The sequence below is a fragment of the Condylura cristata genome, unplaced genomic scaffold (genome assembly GCF_000260355.1).
Source record: "Condylura cristata isolate star-nosed mole 26May11 unplaced genomic scaffold, ConCri1.0 scaffold00034, whole genome shotgun sequence".
Lineage (NCBI taxonomy): Eukaryota > Metazoa > Chordata > Mammalia > Eulipotyphla > Talpidae > Condylura > Condylura cristata.
Window position 1 is genome coordinate 11,015,278 of NW_004567135.1, and position 19,718 is coordinate 11,034,995.

The 19,718-nt window shown below is 54.0% G+C and overlaps 2 protein-coding genes across 6 annotated transcripts in view; one reads left to right on the plus strand and one right to left on the minus strand.

Annotated features, from left to right (window-relative positions):
• Positions 1–929: 929 nt before the first annotated feature.
• ITFG2 (integrin alpha FG-GAP repeat containing 2) lies at positions 930–11,844 on the plus strand. 5 transcript variants are annotated; one of them, XM_012732575.1, is made up of 12 exons: positions 930–1,118; positions 5,634–5,729; positions 6,404–6,445; positions 6,590–6,761; positions 7,450–7,589; positions 8,274–8,422; positions 8,760–8,863; positions 9,004–9,057; positions 9,138–9,256; positions 9,919–10,036; positions 10,611–10,784; positions 10,859–11,844. In XM_012732575.1, exons 1-12 carry the CDS (start codon positions 1,023–1,025, stop codon positions 10,978–10,980), a joined length of 1,386 nt encoding a protein of 461 aa, XP_012588029.1. In that variant the 5' UTR covers positions 930–1,022; the 3' UTR covers positions 10,981–11,844. The 5 variants fall into 5 exon arrangements, with proteins under 5 accessions (XP_012588029.1, XP_012588030.1, XP_012588031.1 ...); XM_012732576.1 differs by having other exon boundaries at positions 10,877–11,844; XM_012732577.1 differs by having other exon boundaries at positions 9,165–9,256.
• A 79-nt stretch (positions 11,845–11,923) lies between these two features.
• The window catches only part of NRIP2 (nuclear receptor interacting protein 2), an 8,900-nt gene continuing 1,105 nt past the window's right edge, over positions 11,924–19,718 (minus strand). The window contains exons 2-6 of the mRNA XM_004692843.2: positions 15,998–16,150; positions 14,426–14,508; positions 13,980–14,098; positions 13,794–13,846; positions 11,924–13,518 (exon numbers count right to left, since the gene is read on the minus strand). Coding sequence (XP_004692900.1) covers positions 13,426–13,518; positions 13,794–13,846; positions 13,980–14,098; positions 14,426–14,508; positions 15,998–16,150 — 501 coding nt within the window. The 3' untranslated portion in view covers positions 11,924–13,425. The remainder of the gene's footprint in view (positions 13,519–13,793; positions 13,847–13,979; positions 14,099–14,425; positions 14,509–15,997; positions 16,151–19,718) is intronic.

Sequence of the window (19,718 nt, forward strand, 5' to 3'; positions counted from 1 at the left end):
AAGGTCATTAAGAGAAAGAGCCCAGCCTGCAGACCTACCGCTAAAAATGCATTGTGCACCTGCAGGATGCCATAAATCATACTTCTATGCCCTGACTAATCAGGCACCCGAAGACGATTGGACTCGATTCAACGTGAAGCCCAGCCATGGTGGGTGAGTCAGTCCCATTTATGTGACAGAGTAAGGCCACTGAGAGGGAGGCAAGAGCTTTAGGCTAGGGAGGGAGTGAAATGGGGCTCAAGGAGACTGAGCAGATCCCAGTCTCAGCAACTCAGACCTCTAGCCTGAGGCTAGGAACTATGGTAGTAAAAGAAAGGATCTGGGATTTGGGATTTGAATCCCACCCACCTCTTCTGTTTTCCACTTTGTTCCTTAATCTTACCCAAACTATTTTCCTCGTTCAAAAAAAAAATCTCAGATAATAAAAGTTCATAGCGTTATTATGCTACTTACATGAAATAATACACGTGAAATGTGCTCTGCGGCAAGTGATTTTCAAACTATTGACCACAAAGCCCAATTGATTAAAAAATCTATTTTTTCTGGTATTTTCTATTCTACTTTGGGTATTTGTCTAATGTTGCTTCACTTCACCACATTGTTTTCACGACTCCTAACGGGCAGTTTTTTTAAACTGTTGCAAATCACACAACGGTCAGTTATGATTACTACGAGTCTCAGAGGTGGCCTACAGGAAGAGGTCAAGGTTATTAGGTCGAGAGCTAGAGAGTCCCATTGCCAAGGGAACCGATAGGCGGGGCCAGGGTTAGTCTACCTTTGCGCCCCAGCCCTCTGGAAATACGAGTGGTCCACGCCCCTGTCACTCACTTCAGGAGCTGGTAAGCCCGCCCCGGGCCCCGAGGCCCCGCCTCCTCGCTAAGGTTAAGAGAAGGAGGCCGGGATTGGACGCTCTGGCGGTGACATCACTTTCCGCTTTGGGTGGCCTTCCGCTCGGGCGGCCGGCGGGAGGGGCTCGGGGGACACCTGGCGGGCTCCCCGGTCCCTCGGCCCTTGGAAGTGCCATGAGATCGGTCAGCTACGTGCAGCGCGTGGCCCTGGAGTTCAGCGGGAGCCTCTTCCCGCACGGAATCTGTCTTGGAGACGTGGATAACGATACGGTCAGTGCATGCGCACTGCGAGAGACGCGGCCCGGGACGGCGCTGCGCCGGGGCGGGGCCGGGGGGAGGGCGGGTGGCCGCCCGCGGCGTGCGCGGCGAGCATGCGCAGTGGAGGTGGCGGCGGGACGGGGTGGGTGGCCCACGGGGAGGGGAGTGGGGGAGCCGACGAAAGCGCGCTTGATCCCTGCGTGTCGTGACCGAATTAGTCAATGCCTTGGTCTGATATTCTCTTAGGGAATAAATGAACGGCTCCCAAGTTCAGTAACTTGTTCACAGTAGGAGTCTAGTGAACCCTGGTGGCCGGATTTCTCGATTAACCGCTTCTGCGGTTCACCCTCCTCCAGGGGCGTCCCCTCTCAAATCACTTTACCTTTCAAAACCTCAAAACCGGTTTTGCGCAAAAAATAAATCGCAGAACTTCCCCGCCTCGCCTCCCGACGGGCAAACTGGGCTTGTGCTCCTCGGCCGGGGCCAGATGCCCTCACCACCCCCATCTTAATGTGTGTCTGCTCTACCTGACAGACACCTGGTAGTCTCAAAGCGCTACACCTGCGTTGAAGTGCCAGGGAAAAAACGCCGTTTACCTTTTCTTCCGCTGCCGTTATTCATTTTCTCGTCCAAATGGACCTGCACTGGTAAAGCAGGTAGAGAAATGCGCGGCATGCAGTGAACCCTCTGGAAGTGCCAACGTTGTCAGCGTGACTGAAGTGCTGATAGGCGCCGAGGACGCTTACATTTTGGGACTTCCAAAATGAACACGATAGTCTCCGCCCTCAGGTAGTTCCTGATGAGGTTGGGTGACAAGTCACAGAAGTAACAAAGTGTAATGAAGTGCATTGATGAAAATATGGAGAGGGCTCTCCCTAGTGGCTGAGTGGATTAGAGCACTGCACTAAGAACCCAAAGCCACTTCAGCATGAGTTCGATCCCCGGCCCGGAGGTGACCACATGGCGAGGCAGACCTCTCCTGACCTGTTTGCTGCTCCACTCAGCAGTGTACTTTGTCAATCGGCCTGTTCTGCCCCTCACTCTGTCTCTGGTGAATGCTCTCTCCACTCCTGCCCCTCTGACCTGTACCCCAGTTCTGTATGCATCAATAAATCTTTTAAAAATAAATAAAATATGGAGAGGGCTCTGGGGTGGTGGGGCATGAAGGATGCTCAAGGCTGAGAAGCTCTTTTCTTCCAGACGCCATCTTTCCGTGCATGGCTTTATTTCAGTGTTTAAGGCAAAGCACCTTATCGCCCTGCCCTGGCACCCCCTGTCCCATCTTTCTACTCTGCTTTCCTGGTTCTCATCCTCACCGCTTCCCTGTTCTGTGCTCTCTTTTCCCTTGGAAAAAAACAAATGCCGAAATACCCTCCCCCAGTGCCCTTTGTGCTGTGAGGGAGAAAGTATTTTTATGAGGCCTCCTTTGGCTACAGCCCCTCTAGGCTGGAAAAGTTATTCTCATAAACTTGTATTATGTTTTCTGGAGTTTCACATTTCTTCCTATCCCTGCAGTACAATTTTATGAGAAAATCAAGGGAGGCATCTTTAAGTAGTAAATTACCAAAGTGACTTTAATGTGCATTGTTTTTCATTTTATCTGTTTGCCTTCTTTGTTTAAAAGGAGGAAATGCTTCTTTTAATCTCCATAACTTTATTAACAACAGCGTTTGGGGAAATTGTACTTTTCCAAGTGAGTTGCAGTGTTACACACTCAGTTCTGCAAGTAGGTACATTATACTAGCTTCTTTAACTCAAGTTGAAGCTACATTATTATAAGCTCCATGAGGATAGACTTTTTGTTTCTTTTTTTCGCTGTTGTGTCCCCAAAACTTTGAATGTGCTGGCTCATAGTAGGCACTCCATAAAGGCTTGTTGAAGAAAGGAGGCTTGTTATGAAAAGCAAATATGACTTTGTGTACAAGAGTGATTTGAAGGGCTGTTTTTTGTTACTTGTATATATAATTGAAAGAAGGACACATTGCAATAGCTGGTGAGTGACCAAGTATGGTACATACTTGTGGATAGAAATTGTTTTATTGGTTCCCAAGGCCTGCATTTGGAGGTTTGGGGCAGAAGGTAGATTTATTTTATTCTAGCGAATCATTAGCCTAAACTTCTTGGAAATGGATTTGTTTCCTGCTAATAAGTCAGAGGGTGAAGCCAGGAATAGAATACACACCCTCTAGGACTAACTCAAATCCCACCCTAGACCTAAACCTTGCTACCACCAGGACAGAAAACCTATAGAAGCAGGTCTCAGCAAGATGTCACCTCCTTTAGCATTTTTGACCCATGGAGCAGTCTCCAGCTTGTGACCTGTAGTATCACGAGTGACTTTCAAAGGCGGGGCCAGGACCCACCACAGAGAAGTAGCTGGGTAGCAAAGGAAATGTCCCCTTCCAGGCCACCAGCCATCACCTCTCTCTGCCTGGCTGAGTCCCATCTGTTCACTCACTGCACTTGCCACATTGTTTTATGATTTTATTCCTGTTAAATTGTGAGGTACTTCTCAGAAAGCAGTCTGTGGCATTTATCTTTATACCCCAAACAGGTTGTCCAGCTGAACCTGAAAAACTGCAGGGCTGTCTGGGCATCCTCTTTCATTCTGATTTTTTTGTCTTTTAAATATTTTTTGTGGCCCTCCCTGGTGGCGCAACAGCCACTTCAGTGCAAGTTCGATTCCCAGCCCCGGAGGTGACCCACATAGCATGGCAAACTTCTCCTGACCCACCCGCTGCTCACCTCAGCAGTGTATTTCAGTGGATCCATCTGTTCTGTTCCCCACTCTGCCTCTGGTGAATCCTCTCACCATCCCTGCACTTCTGGCGTGCACCCCAGTTCTGTTGCTTAAATAAATAAAACTTTTAAATTAATAATCTTTTGTCTGTTAAGTAAACGCCAAGGATCTGCTATGGGCTATGGCATTTGTGGAGTAATACAATATAAAACATAATAATATAAAGAGCTAAGTGCCCTAGTCTCGGAGGTGTTGAACCAGAGGCAGAAAACTCCCTGGCATCATTATTCATCTATGCAATCAGTGTCCTGAAAGCTTTTCCCCTTTAAAAGAGCTTCTCCAGCTCTTTGACAACCTTATGAGGCAGATACTCTGTTATCCTTGTTTGTTTGGTTTTGGTGTTATGTTTTGCAGTTTTATAACTTTAACAGTGGTTAGTTTTCATTCACTAACTAGATTTTTTTTTTAACTTTTTTTTTTTTAAGATTTATTTATTCTTACAGACCTGGGGGACAGACTAGAGATGCGGAGGGTGAGAGAATTCACCAGGGACAGAGTGGGGAGCAGAACAGGCAGATCGACAAAGTACATGCTGAGGGGAGCAGCGGGCGGGTCAGGAGAGGTCTGCTGCACCTTGTGGTCACCTCCGTGGCAGGCGGGAATCCTATTCATGCGGAAGTGGCTTCAGATTCTCAGTGCTGTGCTTTAACCTGCTGCGCCACCAGGGAGGGCCCACTAACTAGATTTTTTAAAGTAGTCACAGGTACATGAATAATCAAAGTATACCTCATTTGGTGACCCTTCACCCTCATTGCATTTTTTAAAGAATCTATTTTATTTATGTATGCATATAAGAACTGGGGAACAAGCCAGAGGTGTGTGTGGGGGGCGGGGGGTGAGAGGATTCACCAGAAACAGAGTGGGGAACAGAAAAGATGGATCCACTGAAATACACTGCTGAGGGCGAGCAGGAGAGGTCTGCTGTGCCATGTGGGTCAGCTCCTTGGTGGGGGATCCATCTGGTGCTGCAGTGGCTGAGAACAGCTTCCTAGTGCTGCATTTTAACCCCTTGCACCACCAGGGGATCCCTAAATTAACTTGCTTTATGTTTTAATATTCCCCCCAAAACTCACATAACTTACAGTAATTCTCAGATGCAAATGAAGTTCATCATTATTAGTAAGTCTCACTTCATTTCTAGCTTTTCCTTCTGTTGATCTGTTTTGTCTTTGTGACCTTCAGAATTAAGTCTCTTGGGAAATGGCATGCTCCATGCAGGGAGCCTCTCCTCTTGAGAACTTGGCTGCCACTTGGGGGCACCAGAGGCACAGTGCAGGGAGGCTGACACCCTGTTACCCCTTCTTGCTGTCCCCTGGGGACCTCCATCCCTCTATGTGTGCAGCTAGAGGAGGGAGGACACCCCCCCGGGGGGGCTAACACTGTTTATTATTTGGCTCTGGATTAAATATGAGGTCTGACATTACATTCTCCGAAAGTTATTTTCAACCCATTTGTGATGGACAAATTAGATGAGCCGAAAGGCAGGCATGCGGGGCGCTGGGCCGCTCAGATGGCAGGCTCTCGCAGGGTGGGTTTAGACTGTACTACCCTAGTGCTCTAAGGCCCCCGGGCCCTGACACTCACTGGCCTGGGGAGCTATGATTGTGTTGCTTCCCAAAGATTTTCTAAAAAATTGAAGATTCAAGTTGAGGCCTTGTGACTTCCCAGGATGGGCAGAAGGGAACAGGAAGGCCCCAGCTAACACCCTCTTCTCTCTCCGTTTGAAGTTGAACGAGCTGGTGGTGGGCGACACCAATGGAAAGCTGTCCGTGTATAAGAATGATGACAGTCGGCCCTGGTTCACCTGTTCCTGCCAGGGAATGGTCAGTATTCAGCTCCCTGGATCTCAGGGGGGCATGGCGGGGTCCCTCTGTCCAAGGACTATGAAGGGTGTACCCCACACTGGAGTTCACCAAGTGTCCTGATTTGTGAGTCACAAGTTCATTCATTTGATTCAGAGAGAGAAGCCACCAAACGGTGCTGTCCTATCTGTTCCACACACGGGCACACACCCACTCACACACACAAACAATATACAGACAGACAGACACAAACACATACACCAGACACATCACACACAGACCCGCATGACGCATACACACAAACATGTCCGTGTGCACACGGTAGGCTTCTTTGTAATTTAATGTGTAGAATGACTTCATGGAAAGTCAGTTTTGGAAACTGCCCAGGTTTGTCTGATCTTATGAAGTGCAGTAGAAAATAGGACCTGTGGTTTGACTAAGTCTGAAAATAGGATAGTCTGACTCTACGATGTAGTTTTCGTTTGGCTTCGTTGAGCCCACGTTGTCCTAACTACTTAGGTCTTCACGTGGCTGGCTCAGCCCACCTACAGCACAGTGGTGGCCACGTGCTGCTGTCAGGGCAGGGCAGGTGACGGCAGGCAGCTGAGGAGGGAGCCGCCCCTTCTCGCCTCACAGACAGCAGAGGACGGGTGGCCTCGCAGAGTCCCCCTGAGCCCTCCTTTCTTCTTTTGCAGTTGACTTGCGTCGGGGTTGGAGATGTCTGCAATAAAGGAAAGGTGAGAGCTTAGGTCCTGGGGCCCAGTGGAGCTCAGCCCCCATCCGCAGGTAGACGTCGCTTCATTCCCGACGTCTGTGCTCTTCCCGGGCTTGTGCCCAGGCCTCCCTGCCCCTGCCATCTCGCCCGTGCCCGTCTCTCCCAGAACCTGGTGGTGGCAGTGAGCGCTGAAGGCTGGTTTCACTTGTGTGACCTCACACCCACCAAAGCCCCGGATGCCTCTGGGCACCATGAACCACCCGTGGGAGAGGAGCAGCGGCTGATCTTCAAGCAGCACGTGCCCGCCAACACCAAGGCCATGCTGATCAGCGACATCGGTGGGCACCGCTGCCTTGGCTGGCAGGGACGTGGGTCTGTGGGTCAGTGGGTAACGGAGCACCGCTCGAGGGGAGGGTGGCCAGTGTTCCTTTGTGCATTTGTTATGCATGCAGTGTTGAGTTCCTGAGCTCTTACTCATTTCATGTCTAGTTGCTGCGATCCCATTCTAAGCCAGTCAGCATTCTAGCCCTGGGATAGCAGCAGTGAATAAAACAGACCAAAAGCTCTGCCCTCTTGGCTCTTCACTAGAACATGGCAGGAAATGCAATATAAACATTGTAAGAAAATTAAGCGATGTTTTAGAAGCCTAAGTGCCCCGGGGACAGTCAGTCACAGAAATGGGGGGGAGGGTGTCTAGACAGGGGAGCAGTTCTCAGTGGCCTCCGCAGGGAAGCCCTTGGAGTAGCTGACACCTGCTCAGAATTGAAGGTGGCAAGGGATGTGCTCTACGGATTGGAGCTGATGTCTTGGGGAGCTGTGAGAAGTAGCACAGGGGAGAAGTGATGGCACCTGCGGCCTCTGCATGCCGGGAGAGAGTGGCAGGCACAAGGAAGGACCCGCAGGTCGGGCACAGCGGGGGGGAAGTCGGCCAGAGAGAAGCCTGACCGGTGGAGTTAGCAGAGGCACGGGGAGGGCTGTGGGGTTCCTCACTTGGCTCCATACGCGCCTTGTTTTCTGGACCCACAGATGGAGACGGGCGCTGCGAGCTGCTGGTGGGTTACACAGACCGTGTGGTGCGTGCTTTCCGCTGGGAAGACCTGGGAGAGAGCACAGAGCACCCCACAGGCCAGCTGGTCTCTCTCAAGAAGTGGATGCTGGAGGGCCAGGTGAGAGGCCGAGTGTGGACCCAGGGAGCGCGGGGAGCAGGAGAAAGGCCCCCCGAGGGGCAAGCTGCGGGCCAGGGTGCAGGGTGGGAGGAGGGAACAGTGGCCTCCTTGAGAACTGAGGCCATGGGGGAGAGCGCCACTAACAGGCACTGAGGGCAGAAAACAGGGCTACGAATAAGGTGCGAAACAAGTCACTTGTCTGGCCTAGAAGTGAGTTAGTCACCCCAACACCCACGTCTGTTACTGGTCTGCCTTTACCAAGGCTGGTGCCCTGGGTCTGCTGTGCAGAGCCACTGTGCACTCTGCGCGGCCCAAAGCTCTGGCGTCAGCCAGGACGGGCCTGGGGTGAGTCCTGCTCCTGCAGCCTCCCCGCTGAGTGTCCTTGGGTGTGACTTTGTTTCCCTGAGCTGCACTTTCCCTGGTATAAAACTGGGGCTGATGTTTTCTGCTTCAGGGGGCTGTGGTGAGCATTAGTGAGGTGGCTCATCTCAGGTGTAGGGGATGGCGTCTGTGTTGGGGTAGGGACCTCAGTCATGGCATGCTCAGGCGGAAGCTGATGGTCTCTGTCGAGAGGGTGGCACCAGGCAAGAGCCCTGTGACCTCTACCTTCAAAACCTGGAAGACCCCAAGTCTCCCTTGTTCTCTGAAGAACCCCACTGTTTAAAGCACCCTTTTCTGGTGTAGGTGGACAGTCTGTCAGTGACTCCAGGGCCCCTGGGTGTTCCTGAACTGATGGTATCTCAGCCAGGCTGTGCATACGCAATCTTACTGTGTACCTGGAACAAGGACCCTGGGCACCCCCCTACCTCTGAGGATACCCCAGAGGGCAGTAGGTAAGCGGTGCAGCCTGTGGATGGTGTGGGTGCATGGAAGCGAGATACACAAAGCTGTGAATGGACTTGTGGCTGGCAACGTTGTGGCTGGGTCCAGGCACAATCTTTGTCCTATGAAAGATGATTTGGGGAACCCTGGGCTTTCACCTTGTAGCATCTGGAAGAGGTTCCCAGATTCTAATGGGCAGTTCCTTCCTCTTTCTTGTTTGCTCCGTGGGCTGGACAGGGGCGGCAATAGGTTTCCAAGCTGGTTCACACCTTGGAAACTCTTATAGATGGGCCTGCGAAATTCCCGGGGACTGAGTCCCTGTGTCCCCGCTTGACCCTCCTGCTGCAGGGAGGGCCCAGCTGCCCGAGACGTCGTGCTGCACCAGACCTCCGGCCGCATCCACAACAAGAATGTCTCCACTCACCTCGTGGGCAACATCAAACGAGGCGAAGGTGGGGCGGCCTGAGAGGGAGCTGAGGGCTGACGTGCATTCATGGGAGAGGGGCGCAGGGTCCTGCCCTTGGCCACCCCCTCATGCCCTAATCTCAGCTCCCCTTCAGTGTCTCCTGCTGGTCCTTCTGTCCCTCCACAGGCCAGAGCGCCGACCGGGGTGGCTCCGGCCTCTTTGCCCTCTGCACCCTGGATGGTGAGTACCCCAGGTCATCCCTGGGCCATCCCTGGAGGGAGATTGTGTGCCCATGGGGCTCGTTCGGGGGTCCTGCCCAGCTGCCCCACCTGCGTCTGCACCTGCAGGGACACTCAAGCTGATGGAGGACGCAGACAAGCTGCTGTGGTCGGTGCAGGTGGATCACCAACTTTTCGCCCTAGAGAAACTGGATGTCACGGTGGGTGGAAAGCCTGGGGGTGGGGGCGTGTTCTTATCTTCACACAGAGATAAGAGCTTTAAGTCAGACCCTTCTCCCTCCCCTCTGCCTCTGCCCGAAGTCTCCTTGACTAGTCTAATTCTACCTGAAGTGAGATTGTCACCCCTGACTCCCTGGGGCTTACTGGGGCTTACCACCGCCCTCTGCTGAGAAACCTCTCATTCTGGCACCTTACGGCAGCAGGCAGCCCTCCGCAGAGAAACCAGTCGCTTTAGGATCCAGAAGGGGCTCCAAGTCCCACCGCCCACGTCGTTATCTGGTCTGCCTTTACCAAGGCTGGGCCCCTGGGTGCGCTGTGCAGAGCCAGCGCGCTCTGCCGTCCAGGCCAGGGCCGAGTCCTGCTCCTGCAGCCTCCCTGCTGAGTGTCCTGGAGAGTGACTTTGTTTCCCTGAGCTGTACTTTCCTCGGTATAAAACTGGGAGTGATGTTTTCTGCTTCGGGGGCTGTTGTGAGCATTAGTGAGGTCGCTCGTTTGTCTCCCTCCATTGGTGCCTGGTGTGGGGGAGAAGTTTGATAAGAAACACATGGTGGTTTTCTTTCCTGGCCGGCTGCTTGGCTCCCAGAGCCAAATCCACCGCTGGTCCTAGATCTTGCTCCCCTGCATCCTCTCTGCCCTTTTTCAGGGTAACGGGCATGAGGAGGTAGTGGCCTGTGCTTGGGACGGACAGACGTACATCATCGACCACAACCGCACGGTCGTCCGCTTCCAAGTGGATGAGAATATTCGCGCCTTCTGTGCAGGTGGGGCCCTGTCCCGCCCTCTGACCTCATCTGCCTCTCATTGCCGCTCTGGCGGCCCTCACGGGAGTCTCCATACGCCAATGAGTTCTCTAGCTCTTCATTATGGGATCATGGGTGGGGACTGGATTGCCATTATTATATCTTAAAAAAGAAGTAAAAGTGAGCTGTCTCCATCTGAACTTTAAGTTTACTTTTATGGGCTTCCCTGGTGGCACAGGGATTAAGTCTCAGCACTATGAAGATATCTGCAGCGATTTCTATCCCCGGCCAGGGAGCTGACCCACGTGGCTCAGCAGACCGCTCCTGACCTCCCGCTGCTCCCCTCAGCAGTGTATTTCAGTGGGTCAGCCTGTTCTACTCTTCTGGCTGGCTTTTGTTATTATGATTCTTCCCTATCTGGGATGGGCTCAGATTTTACTATTTTATTTATTTCCCAGCTGAGCAGAAATAAAAAGAGGGCCTTTAGTTTTCTGCTTATTTCTGTGGGAGGGTCAGAATCGCTGACTCTGTGTTCTGACCTCCCACCCCTGGGACTGAAACACCTCGACCTTTGTCCCCCCACCCACGCCTCCAGGCCTGTATGCCTGCAAAGAGGGCCGCAACAGCCCCTGCCTCGTGTATGTCACGTTCAACCAGAAGATCTATGTGTACTGGGAGGTGCAGCTGGAGCGGATGGAGTCCACCAACCTGCTCAAACTCCTGGAGGCGGAGCCAGAGTACCAGAGCCTGCTGGAGGAGCTGGGCGTGGGTGAGTGCCCACAGGGCTGCAGGCCTCTGGCACCTGGATAGCCCAGTGCCAGGAAACCCGGGGCCTCTCACTAGCCCCTTTCTTGCCCTCAGATCCTGACGACCTCCCGGCTGCACGCACCCTGCTTCACCGAACCCTCTACCATCCGGACCAGCTAGAACAGTGTGCTCCCACAAGCCCCCAGGATCCCACCTAGCTGGGATTAGCTGAAGCAAATTCCTCCGAAACCCCCCCACCCCCGAGGTATCATGTTATTGGCCAGATAGGGACTCTGCGTGACAGAGGAGCGTGGCAGGATGGCAGTGACCCTGGGGTCGCCTCCAGAACTGTCAGCTGTAACCTCGTGGCTTTTTGGTAGAGACAAGACAGCTTGGCCCTCTACCCATTTCCGTGTGTACCTCACCCACCACATCAGGTGGAAGGGCCCCGACCTTGTTCCACATCGTCTGGTACTTTCCGACACCCAGAACTCCCACTCTCACTCCCCGGAAAGCAGACTTGTTTGTGAGGAGAGGATACAGATCTTGAGGGGGGCCCTGACACCCCCAGGAGACAAGGCTTTGGTGCTGCCGGCACTGTGAGGTAAGGGCCCCACCCCACCCCAAGGTCCATCTGCTGTGGCACAGAAGTCAGCCACATCAGTAGCTGTGACTGGAATGACCAACGATTAGCTTTGGTTCGGAGGGAGTTTTCAGAGCAGTTTACTGCCTGGTCTTCCTGTGTTCCCAGCAACCCCAAGATGATTTGCAAAGCACAAGCTCAGCACGTTCTCATTTGCCATGTTCTGCCGCTTCGTGGGCCTTGCTCCCACTCCTCCTCCCGCCCCCTCCCCTAAAATCACCTCATTGTAAGGCAGGAAACGTTTAAAATCTGATGCAGGTTTATGAGCCAGACCACAACATCAGATCAGATCTGAGACCACTTTTATACCTTCTGCTCTTGACTGTGTGCCCTGAATCAGTGTCTTTCAAATTATAGGTTGCAGTCCTTTGGTGGATGGTGATCAACATCTTTTTCAATAAATGGTATAGAAAAGAATAAAGTAGACTGGAAGACGCCAGAGAGTTGCTCACAGCGTAGGGAAGCACTGCTGGGTGTTGCTGTGTATGTTTGCACAGGACATACAATGTAAACTCCTATTTCCTGCTGTTAAGCACTGCCGGAAGGCATTTGAAAGCCACTACTGTCAGTAAGCCTGATGTGGGAGGGTCTCTATTCACAGTGCCTATCAGGGCAGAGTGATCTTCAACTCCTGATAAGTGGGAAGCCAGACAGTGGAACTCAGTATAGAGAAATAGGTGTTTATTCAAATGGAGAACAGCTGAGCTGAGGCCCGCCCTGGGCCTGGGGTCTGCAGTTACCGAAGCTACACAGGCGGGAGGGAGAGGACAGGGTGGGGCCCAGGAAAGCAGAGGTCAAGAGCACGGCAGTGTGGGGCCAGAGTGACAGGGAGCCCCTCCTTCCCTGCGAGGGCGGGGGCGTGAGCTGGGAAAGGCCCGACAACGAGAGCGGGCCCTGCTCCTAGTTCTCTGATCTACTCCAGGCTCACAGCTTGGTCTGCTGCCCAAGTTCAGGTTAGTTACTCAGCCGGCTTCTTCTACCCTTGATCTGTGCGTGACTCGAGAGAGAAACTGGCCAGAAAGACACTCAGGGAATCTGGCTCCTTAAGGTTCGATTCCCTTTTTTACCATGAAGGCAAACACTATTCCTTGTGTGCTTTGGCACGGAGCCTGGAGGAGGATAGAAAACCACCGGTTCCAATACAAGAGGAGCTCAAACTCCGAGGCCCAGAGATAAGGGTCTGGTGAGGTGGAAGTTCCAGAAATAAGGAGGAATACTGCTTAATCCAGTCTGTGTTCTGACAACCCCACTGTCCTCGAGTCAGTTCTCCCCGGAACCCTTCCGCACACACCCCAAAATCAAGGGACCCAGGGGTGAAAGAACAGATAAAGAGGGTAAATAATCTGGACCAGCAATGAGCTAGCTGAGGTTTGTGTGGGGTCATCACGGAATAACTCATTTCAGAGGTTTGCAGCCCCAGAAAAGGGAATGCATGAAGGAGCTCCCGGACTGGGGGGCTCGCCAGTCCTCCGCCAACTCACCTTCCTAGGTGGGTTGAATTCATGTCTACTCGGGTGGGGGGCTGGGCACCTTGGGAAAGGCAGGCACCAGGAGGCCAGGACCCCAGGTGGCGAGCGGTGGCAGTCTAGTTGCGAGCCCTGGGAGGTGAAGTGAGACGTGGGCACAGGGCTGTCTGGGGTGGAGTTGGGGGACAGGGAGAGAACAGCAGTCAGCTGCAGCCTTTGATTCAGGCCACTTCCTGGCAAGCCCAGGGCCCAGCCTAGAACCCCGTTTTGCATATGCCCTTGTCTACAGCCCTGATTGGGCTCTGCTGTTCTGGGGAGGGGAGTGTGGGAGAGCAGGGAAACCAGAACCCTGAGAACTTTGGCCTCTCTTGTGAAAGCTCTTGGGCTTTGGGCAGTTGCAGAGAAGCAGCGAAGAATGTGGTCAACTGAGGGAGAGGGGACAGCAGGGTCAGGACAGACAGTCCCCAGCTACCTGGCACTAGTCACACCCCCATGCCCCTCAGGGCTCTCCCCAAAGGCAAGGTCCTTCCCCTGGGGACCGCTCCGGACAGCAGTCACTGGCCAGGCTCTTGGTACAAAGGCAGGAAGGGCAGCTCTGGGGACGGGGCCTGCAGCCGCAGCACTCGGCGGTCCAGGTCGATGCAGCACTGTGGGGTAGAGGGGAAAGTGGGCTCACCTCCACGCAGCTCCCCCCAGCCAGCCTTTCAGCTGCCATTCGCCTGGCCCCGTGGGGAGGAACCCAGCTCTTATTTTTCACTGGTGGGCTAGCAGGCTGTGTGAAAGCACAGGCGAAATCTCCATGTCTCATCTCCATGCCTCATGGGACCCTGAGCCCCACTTCCACGCCTGCGCCTCCTGCCTCTTTTCCCCAGCCCTTTGGGTCAGGCCCCAAGTGTGGGTGCAAGTATAGTAGCCACCTTACCTTGAGCGACAGCAGAGTCTGAAGCCCAAGACAGAATTCCGGACTCTCAGCATCTGCAGGGGCGAAGAAAAGAGACCGGAGCGCCCGTGCTGCGCCCGCTGCCTAGTCTGCCCACCCGCCCCAGGTCTAGAATAAGACAGAAATGGAGGCAGAAGAGGCGAGGAGCGGCCGCCGAGGGGCACTCACCCACCACCTGGGCCGAGCACGCCACAGTCTCCTGCCCCAGCTGCAGCTCCAGCTGCTCCACCTGCGTGGGGGGCACAGGTGCCAGGTCCCCTGGGGCCTTCAGCCCCCGCTCCCCTAACCTGTGGGGAACAGGGGTTAAGGCCACCACACCCCCCTTCACCCCAGTACACAGCTCATAGCTGTGGACTCCCCTCCACATTTGGCGCTCCCGTCCAACCCTCGGCCCCACGGGGTCTAAATCCTGTCTTCCCTCACCCCCGTCCACTCTCTTAACAACGGCTTCCTTGAGAGCGTTCATAGGCCGGAAGTCACCTTCGCCCATGTACAATTCAGTGGCCTTGAGGACTTGCAGTCGGGCCATCATCACCACGGTCTACGTGGTGCAGAGTATTTTCATCGCCCCACGAGAAGCCCCACCCCCTCCCACTCGGGCCACACGCGCTCACCCCAGGCGGCTGAGGCATCCCGCCGAGATCTGGTTGTGCTGGGTGCCTGTGTCCACCGCCACCCTGAGCACCTGGTCCCGACACTGAGACAGAGAGCAGAGGGAGTCGTGAGTCGTCGGGGGGTCGCCCTCTCCGCTCCCAGCCCTGGGAGGCCTCTCAGCAAACCTGTCCCTTCCGGGCAGCAATTCCTGCCCACTTCTGTGTCTGCAAATGCCCTTACTCTTCGGTCCCTTCCCCTGGTAAACCTGCTCTTTTAAATATAAATAAGTAAAAATAAAGGGGTGGGGTGGAAAGGTGATTTTTTTGTTTGTTTTTGAGGACTGAGTTTTTAAAAGTGATTTCAGGAGAACTCTTACATTGCGGCAAAACAAGGAAGTCGAGTTGTTTGGGAACAGTCTGGCCAGAAATGGGGGTATGTTTGCTACAGGAATGTGGGGGAGGCTGGGGGAAGTCTGGTGAGGCCGGGAGGAGGGATGAGAAGAGCAGGCTCTCCCTGAGAGGGTCAACAGGTCGGTCTCCTGAGGCCGAGGAAGCCTCGTCCACATCACGAGTCGCGAATCCGCTTGGCTAGCTCTGCCTGGAGCTTTCTCACCCCAGACATTTCTTGAGCACCTGCTCTCCAGGGGTCTGTGGCTAGACCCCTGTGACTGCTGTTCTTTGGGAGACTAAGGGAGGTGAAGTGTGACCACTGGACAGTAGAAGTTTTAACCTATGAAGGGTTAATGGCTCAAACCTGTGAAAGGATTGTGGGCAAAGTGCCTTAGATGTTGAGGAGAAAAAAGCTGCTTCCTATCAGCAGAATCAGAAACGGCTTCAAGGAGACAGTAATAACACCTGAGGCCTTTTAAAGTCTTAGAATTAAAAAAAAAGTCATAGAATATAGAAATGGAATGATGGGGCGCAGGCAGGGGGACACTGGGGAAAGACAGAAGAGCCTCAGCGTTGATGAGGAACAGTTCAGGGTGGGTCGGCGGTTAAATGACAAGGTGACAGGGCCGCCACCTTCAGCACAACCCGGGAGGATGACGCCCTGCGTGTGTGTACGCTCTTCGTGTGCCGGGGCACTGAGGAGGATTTACCTACTTCAGAACATTATGCTTCAGTACAGGACTGGAGGTAAAGGCGGTGGCAGAGGGAACTGCACAGAGGAAGATCGTCAGAAGCCAGAGGTGGGCCCTTGCTGGCGGCGGGATGGGTTAGAGCACAGGACTAGGAAGGTGGCCGCGGCTGCTCCAGCACAAGTTCAATCCCCGGCCAGGGAGCTGACCCGCGTGGCGCGGCAGACCTCTCCTGACCCACCCCTGCTCCCCTCAGCCATTTACTTCACCAGTCTGCCTGTTCTGCTCCCCACTCTGTCTCTGGGGACTCCTCTCACCACCCCTGCACCTCTGGCCTATACCCTGTAGCCTAGTTCTGTATAAATAAATCTTAAAGCGAGAGGCGCCCATTTTTAGAAGCGGGCTGCGAGAGACGCTGTCCCTCCTGCTGCCCTCCCGACCCAGCCAGGAAGGCGAGTAGGTACAGTGAGCTAGTGACAAGCAGGGCCTTGGGGAGACCCGGGAGGCCACTCACCATGCAGTTGACCAGAAGAGCTGGAATCTCGGCCTTGCCCGCCGTCCCCCGGCCCTCCTGGCCCTGAATCAGCGCCTGCACCACGGGAGTCTCGCCCTGCAGCCGACTCTGGTTTCCTTCCAGCAGGCGTCTTTGGATCACACTGTGCGGCTGCTGGCTCCATCACAAAACAAGGTGGATGGGTACAGGCGGCCCAGCCCCCACCGTCAATGTCCCAGATTTTCCCCGAAGACCACCCCAGTCTCAGGGAAAAGGAAGAGTAGGAGTTTACCCAGGCAGCTCATTAGCGCGGTCACAAATAATGCTATTTTTCTGGAACCCCAAATTGGTCAGCAGGGCAACAGGATGAGAAGGGCCCTTCCAGCCTGGCCGGGTCTGCCGGCTGGGGGCACTGGTCGGGCATGATACTATGTTGGAGAAAAATGTTCTGTCAGGTCGACAGCACTTTGTCTTATATTCCTCCCTGTTCTCACCCTCCCTCCTTGACTTCATCCTTCAGTGGGTCACAGATCCCAAGGTAGATGGTTTCATGAGGAGAAGTCAAAGTTGAAAAAATAGAGAAAGAGGAAATCAGGATCTTCAAAGCTCGGGCGCCTGTGACCACCCGACGCCGCCTGGCTCCTGTGACCACCCGTCCACTCGTCCTACCTGCCACCTGTGCCCTCTGAATGTATAGCACATCTCTCCTTTTACTGTGAGAGTTTTATATTCATAGATCTAAACAAATAGAACCTAAAATTCATCATACATTTGCTTTAGCTTGACCTCCTAATAAATCCTTGGCTCCCCTGACTTGGCTGCTATTTAAGGAGATCCTGCCTTGTGCGGGGGAGGATTTGAGCGCTTCATTTGTAGATGAACATCTCTGATTTGCCTTTATGGGCAGCAGCTCTCAGGCCTCCTGTTAATGCTTCCTCCTGTGTTGTGATTTTGGACTCAGGCCCACCTCTGGACTAGCCACCACTAGAGCCAGATTTGGGGAGACCTGGAAAGACTTGTTTGATGGAAGTCTCCATATGCATATGCTTCATGGCTCCCATGGGGGGGGGGGTTGCCCCAGCCCAGAGGCCACAGCCCCACTCCTGCCTCCACCAGGAAGCCCCTCAGCCACCACCAGCAGGCACCAGCCATCCAGGTCACGGCCTCCTTTCCACTACACCTTGGTTCCAGGCTTCCGTAGCTCTCCCCAGGCACTGGAATCCGCCCTGTGTCCCCAAGAACCAGGCGGCAGTACCCATGCCTCCCAGGCACGCCCTGGGAGCCAGCGGCCACCTGAAACACGCCCCAAGTGTCACACCAGCAGCTTGCATGTTCCTTGGCAGCCTGTTCGAAACACAGACTTGCAACCTACTGAATCCAGCTCCCCTGATGACTCAGGCCCATTCAAGTTCAGGAAGCACCAGCGTAAAACATCAGACTGGCCACGTTACTCTGCTGCTTACAAGCAGTCAGAACCCTCACCCGTCTCCCGGCGTAGATGGTAGCGCCCAGGTATTTTTAGGTGACCACCACCTCCGTCTTCAGCCTTCTCTCTCCCCACTCTGCTCATCTGGCCCTGTCCCCTGCTGCTGCTCTGCTGGGCTCTGTCTCCTGTCCTTGCCTCTGCTCCTGCTCACCCCCTTCCTGAAATTCCTCCTTCTCACTCCTCTCTAGGCCAGGCTCAACACTTTGTTCGGGAGAGTGGTTGTGATCTTAAGCCTGGGATCTCGTGTGTATCTTACAGTTGATGCAGGGCTTACCTCCTCCAGGAAGCCCTCACTGACTACTTTGTACTCTTCATTCACACACCAAGCAGGGGCTTTGTCAAGCTTCTCAGATACTGTGGATTTCCCCCCTCTTTGCCTAGAGAACTGTTGAGGTCAGGTCTCATTCATCTTTATGTCCTTGGACTTTGCTCAGCATACAGTAGGTACTCAATGAGTGCTTGCATAAAAATGACTCTGTTGGGAGTGACCAACTGCAGAGATTTACTGAGGGACTGGATAAGGGCAATAATAAACTGGGCCTTGCATCCAATTAACGGGCCTTGCTTCTGGGATGGGACTAGAGGAAGGGGATCACAAACTGGGCCTTATATCAAGGGACACAGCGATGAGTCACCCTTTTGGAATATGAGTTTAGAATCTATTTAAGAGACCCTTACCCCCATAGGGATGGCAGTAGCTGCGGACCCCAATCTAGGGGCTCCGTCTCAGCTGCTGTCCAGGAGCAAAAAACTGCTTGCTCAGCCTTTCTGCCTCCCGCCTTCCTTTCTTGCAGCCAGTCCTAGAAGTTGGGACAAAACAGACTCTGGCCCTCCAGGCTCTACACGCACTTCTCCCCCTGCCTTCTCCCCTCCAGAGCCTGGGATTGTTTTTCTACCCATGGCTTAACGAGGCCCTGGAGGCCGCTGCCTGCCAGCAAGGCTGCCAGCAGGCGATCAGGCTCTGGGAAAAGTCAGCAAGCTGGCAAGAGCGCCCTGAGGTCCCCTGCCTCTCCCTCCTTTCCCTGGCTTTAGCGCCCCCCCCCCTCCATCCAATGTGCAGTTTGCAGGAGCAATGGGTGCTCCCGACCTGTTACTCTTCACTCCCTAAGCCACACAGGTAACTGCTGGAGATCAGCTCAGGCAGGCCTGAGGCAAAGGCGAGAGGTGAAAAGCGCCCAGGACTCTAACCAGAAAGTTGGATCCTGGGCCGCCCCCCTGGGGCAAGAGGTTGAAGGGCAGCACTGTGAAGCTGTCCACAGCCGCCGCAGCAAGAGTTCAATCCCTGGTCAGGGAGCTGACCCACATGGCGCAGCGGACCTCTCCTGTCCTGACTGCTGCTCCCCTCAGGTGAATCCTCTCACACACATACCCTGCCCCCTGCACCTCTGGCCTATACTCTGGTTCTTGTATGCATATATAAATAAATCTTTTTTTTTAAAGATAGAAAGTTGGGGGGTAAATCGAAAGTTGGATCTGCCCTTGTGGGAAGGCAGCACTCATAGAGCATCTTCTCTAGGAACAAGCAGATGGAGGATGGTTGCCCGGGGTCCTGGCCCCTGGGAGCCAAAGGACCACCTCCGCCCTAGCTTCCCTGCTTCTTGAGAGTGAAGCAGAAGCAAGTCCCTGGCAGTTCCCTAAGCTGATGTCTCCTCTGACAACACTTCTTTGGGGGTGCTGACTAGGGAATTGCTGGGCCTAAGGGCTGGATTCCTGGGGGTGGGGGTTAGACATTTGGGGGCCCTGGGGAGGGGGTTGTAGGAGTGCCCCAGCTTCCTCTCAGAAACTCCGACTGCTGTCCCCAGGCCTTTCCACAAAAGCTGTCTTTTTGCCTCTGCCGCAGAGGCCAGTTTCATCACTGTATTCTCTGGAGCCTCCAGAGTTTGCTCTTTCTCCCACACAAAATGAATTTGTAGCCAGAGGAAGAGCCCTTAGCGTTTACATAGTGCTCTCTCCCCCCCCAGGTGCTGTTCTGAGTCCTTTATGGGGATCAGCCCAGACAACTCCCATATCACCGGGGAGGTTGGTGCTATTCATTTAACAGAGGAAGAAACTGAGCCTCAGAAGCATAAAGTAACTCACCTGAGCTAGTAATTGGCGGAGCCAGGATCCCAACCCAAGGGAAGTGACTACCAAGCCTACACTCTGTCTCTCAGAGGGTCAAAGCCAGTCCCCCACCCACTCACCTCCTTCTAGTCAGCCCCACCCCCCCATGCCAGCTGGGGGCCAAAGCTGCTGAACTGGGATGGAAGGGAGGGG

Bases quoted from the DNA above. Each gene is read 5' to 3' on its own strand.
- ITFG2 (XM_012732575.1), top strand. From the start codon at position 1,023: ATGAGATCGGTCAGCTACGTGCAGCGCGTGGCCCTGGAGTTCAGCGGG. The intron at 1,119-5,633 runs GTCAGTGCATGC...CTCCGTTTGAAG, and splicing joins GAGACGTGGATAACGATACG to TTGAACGAGCTGGTGGTGGG. The intron at 10,785-10,858 runs GTGAGTGCCCAC...GCCTCTCACTAG, and splicing joins GCTGGAGGAGCTGGGCGTGG to CCCCTTTCTTGCCCTCAGAT.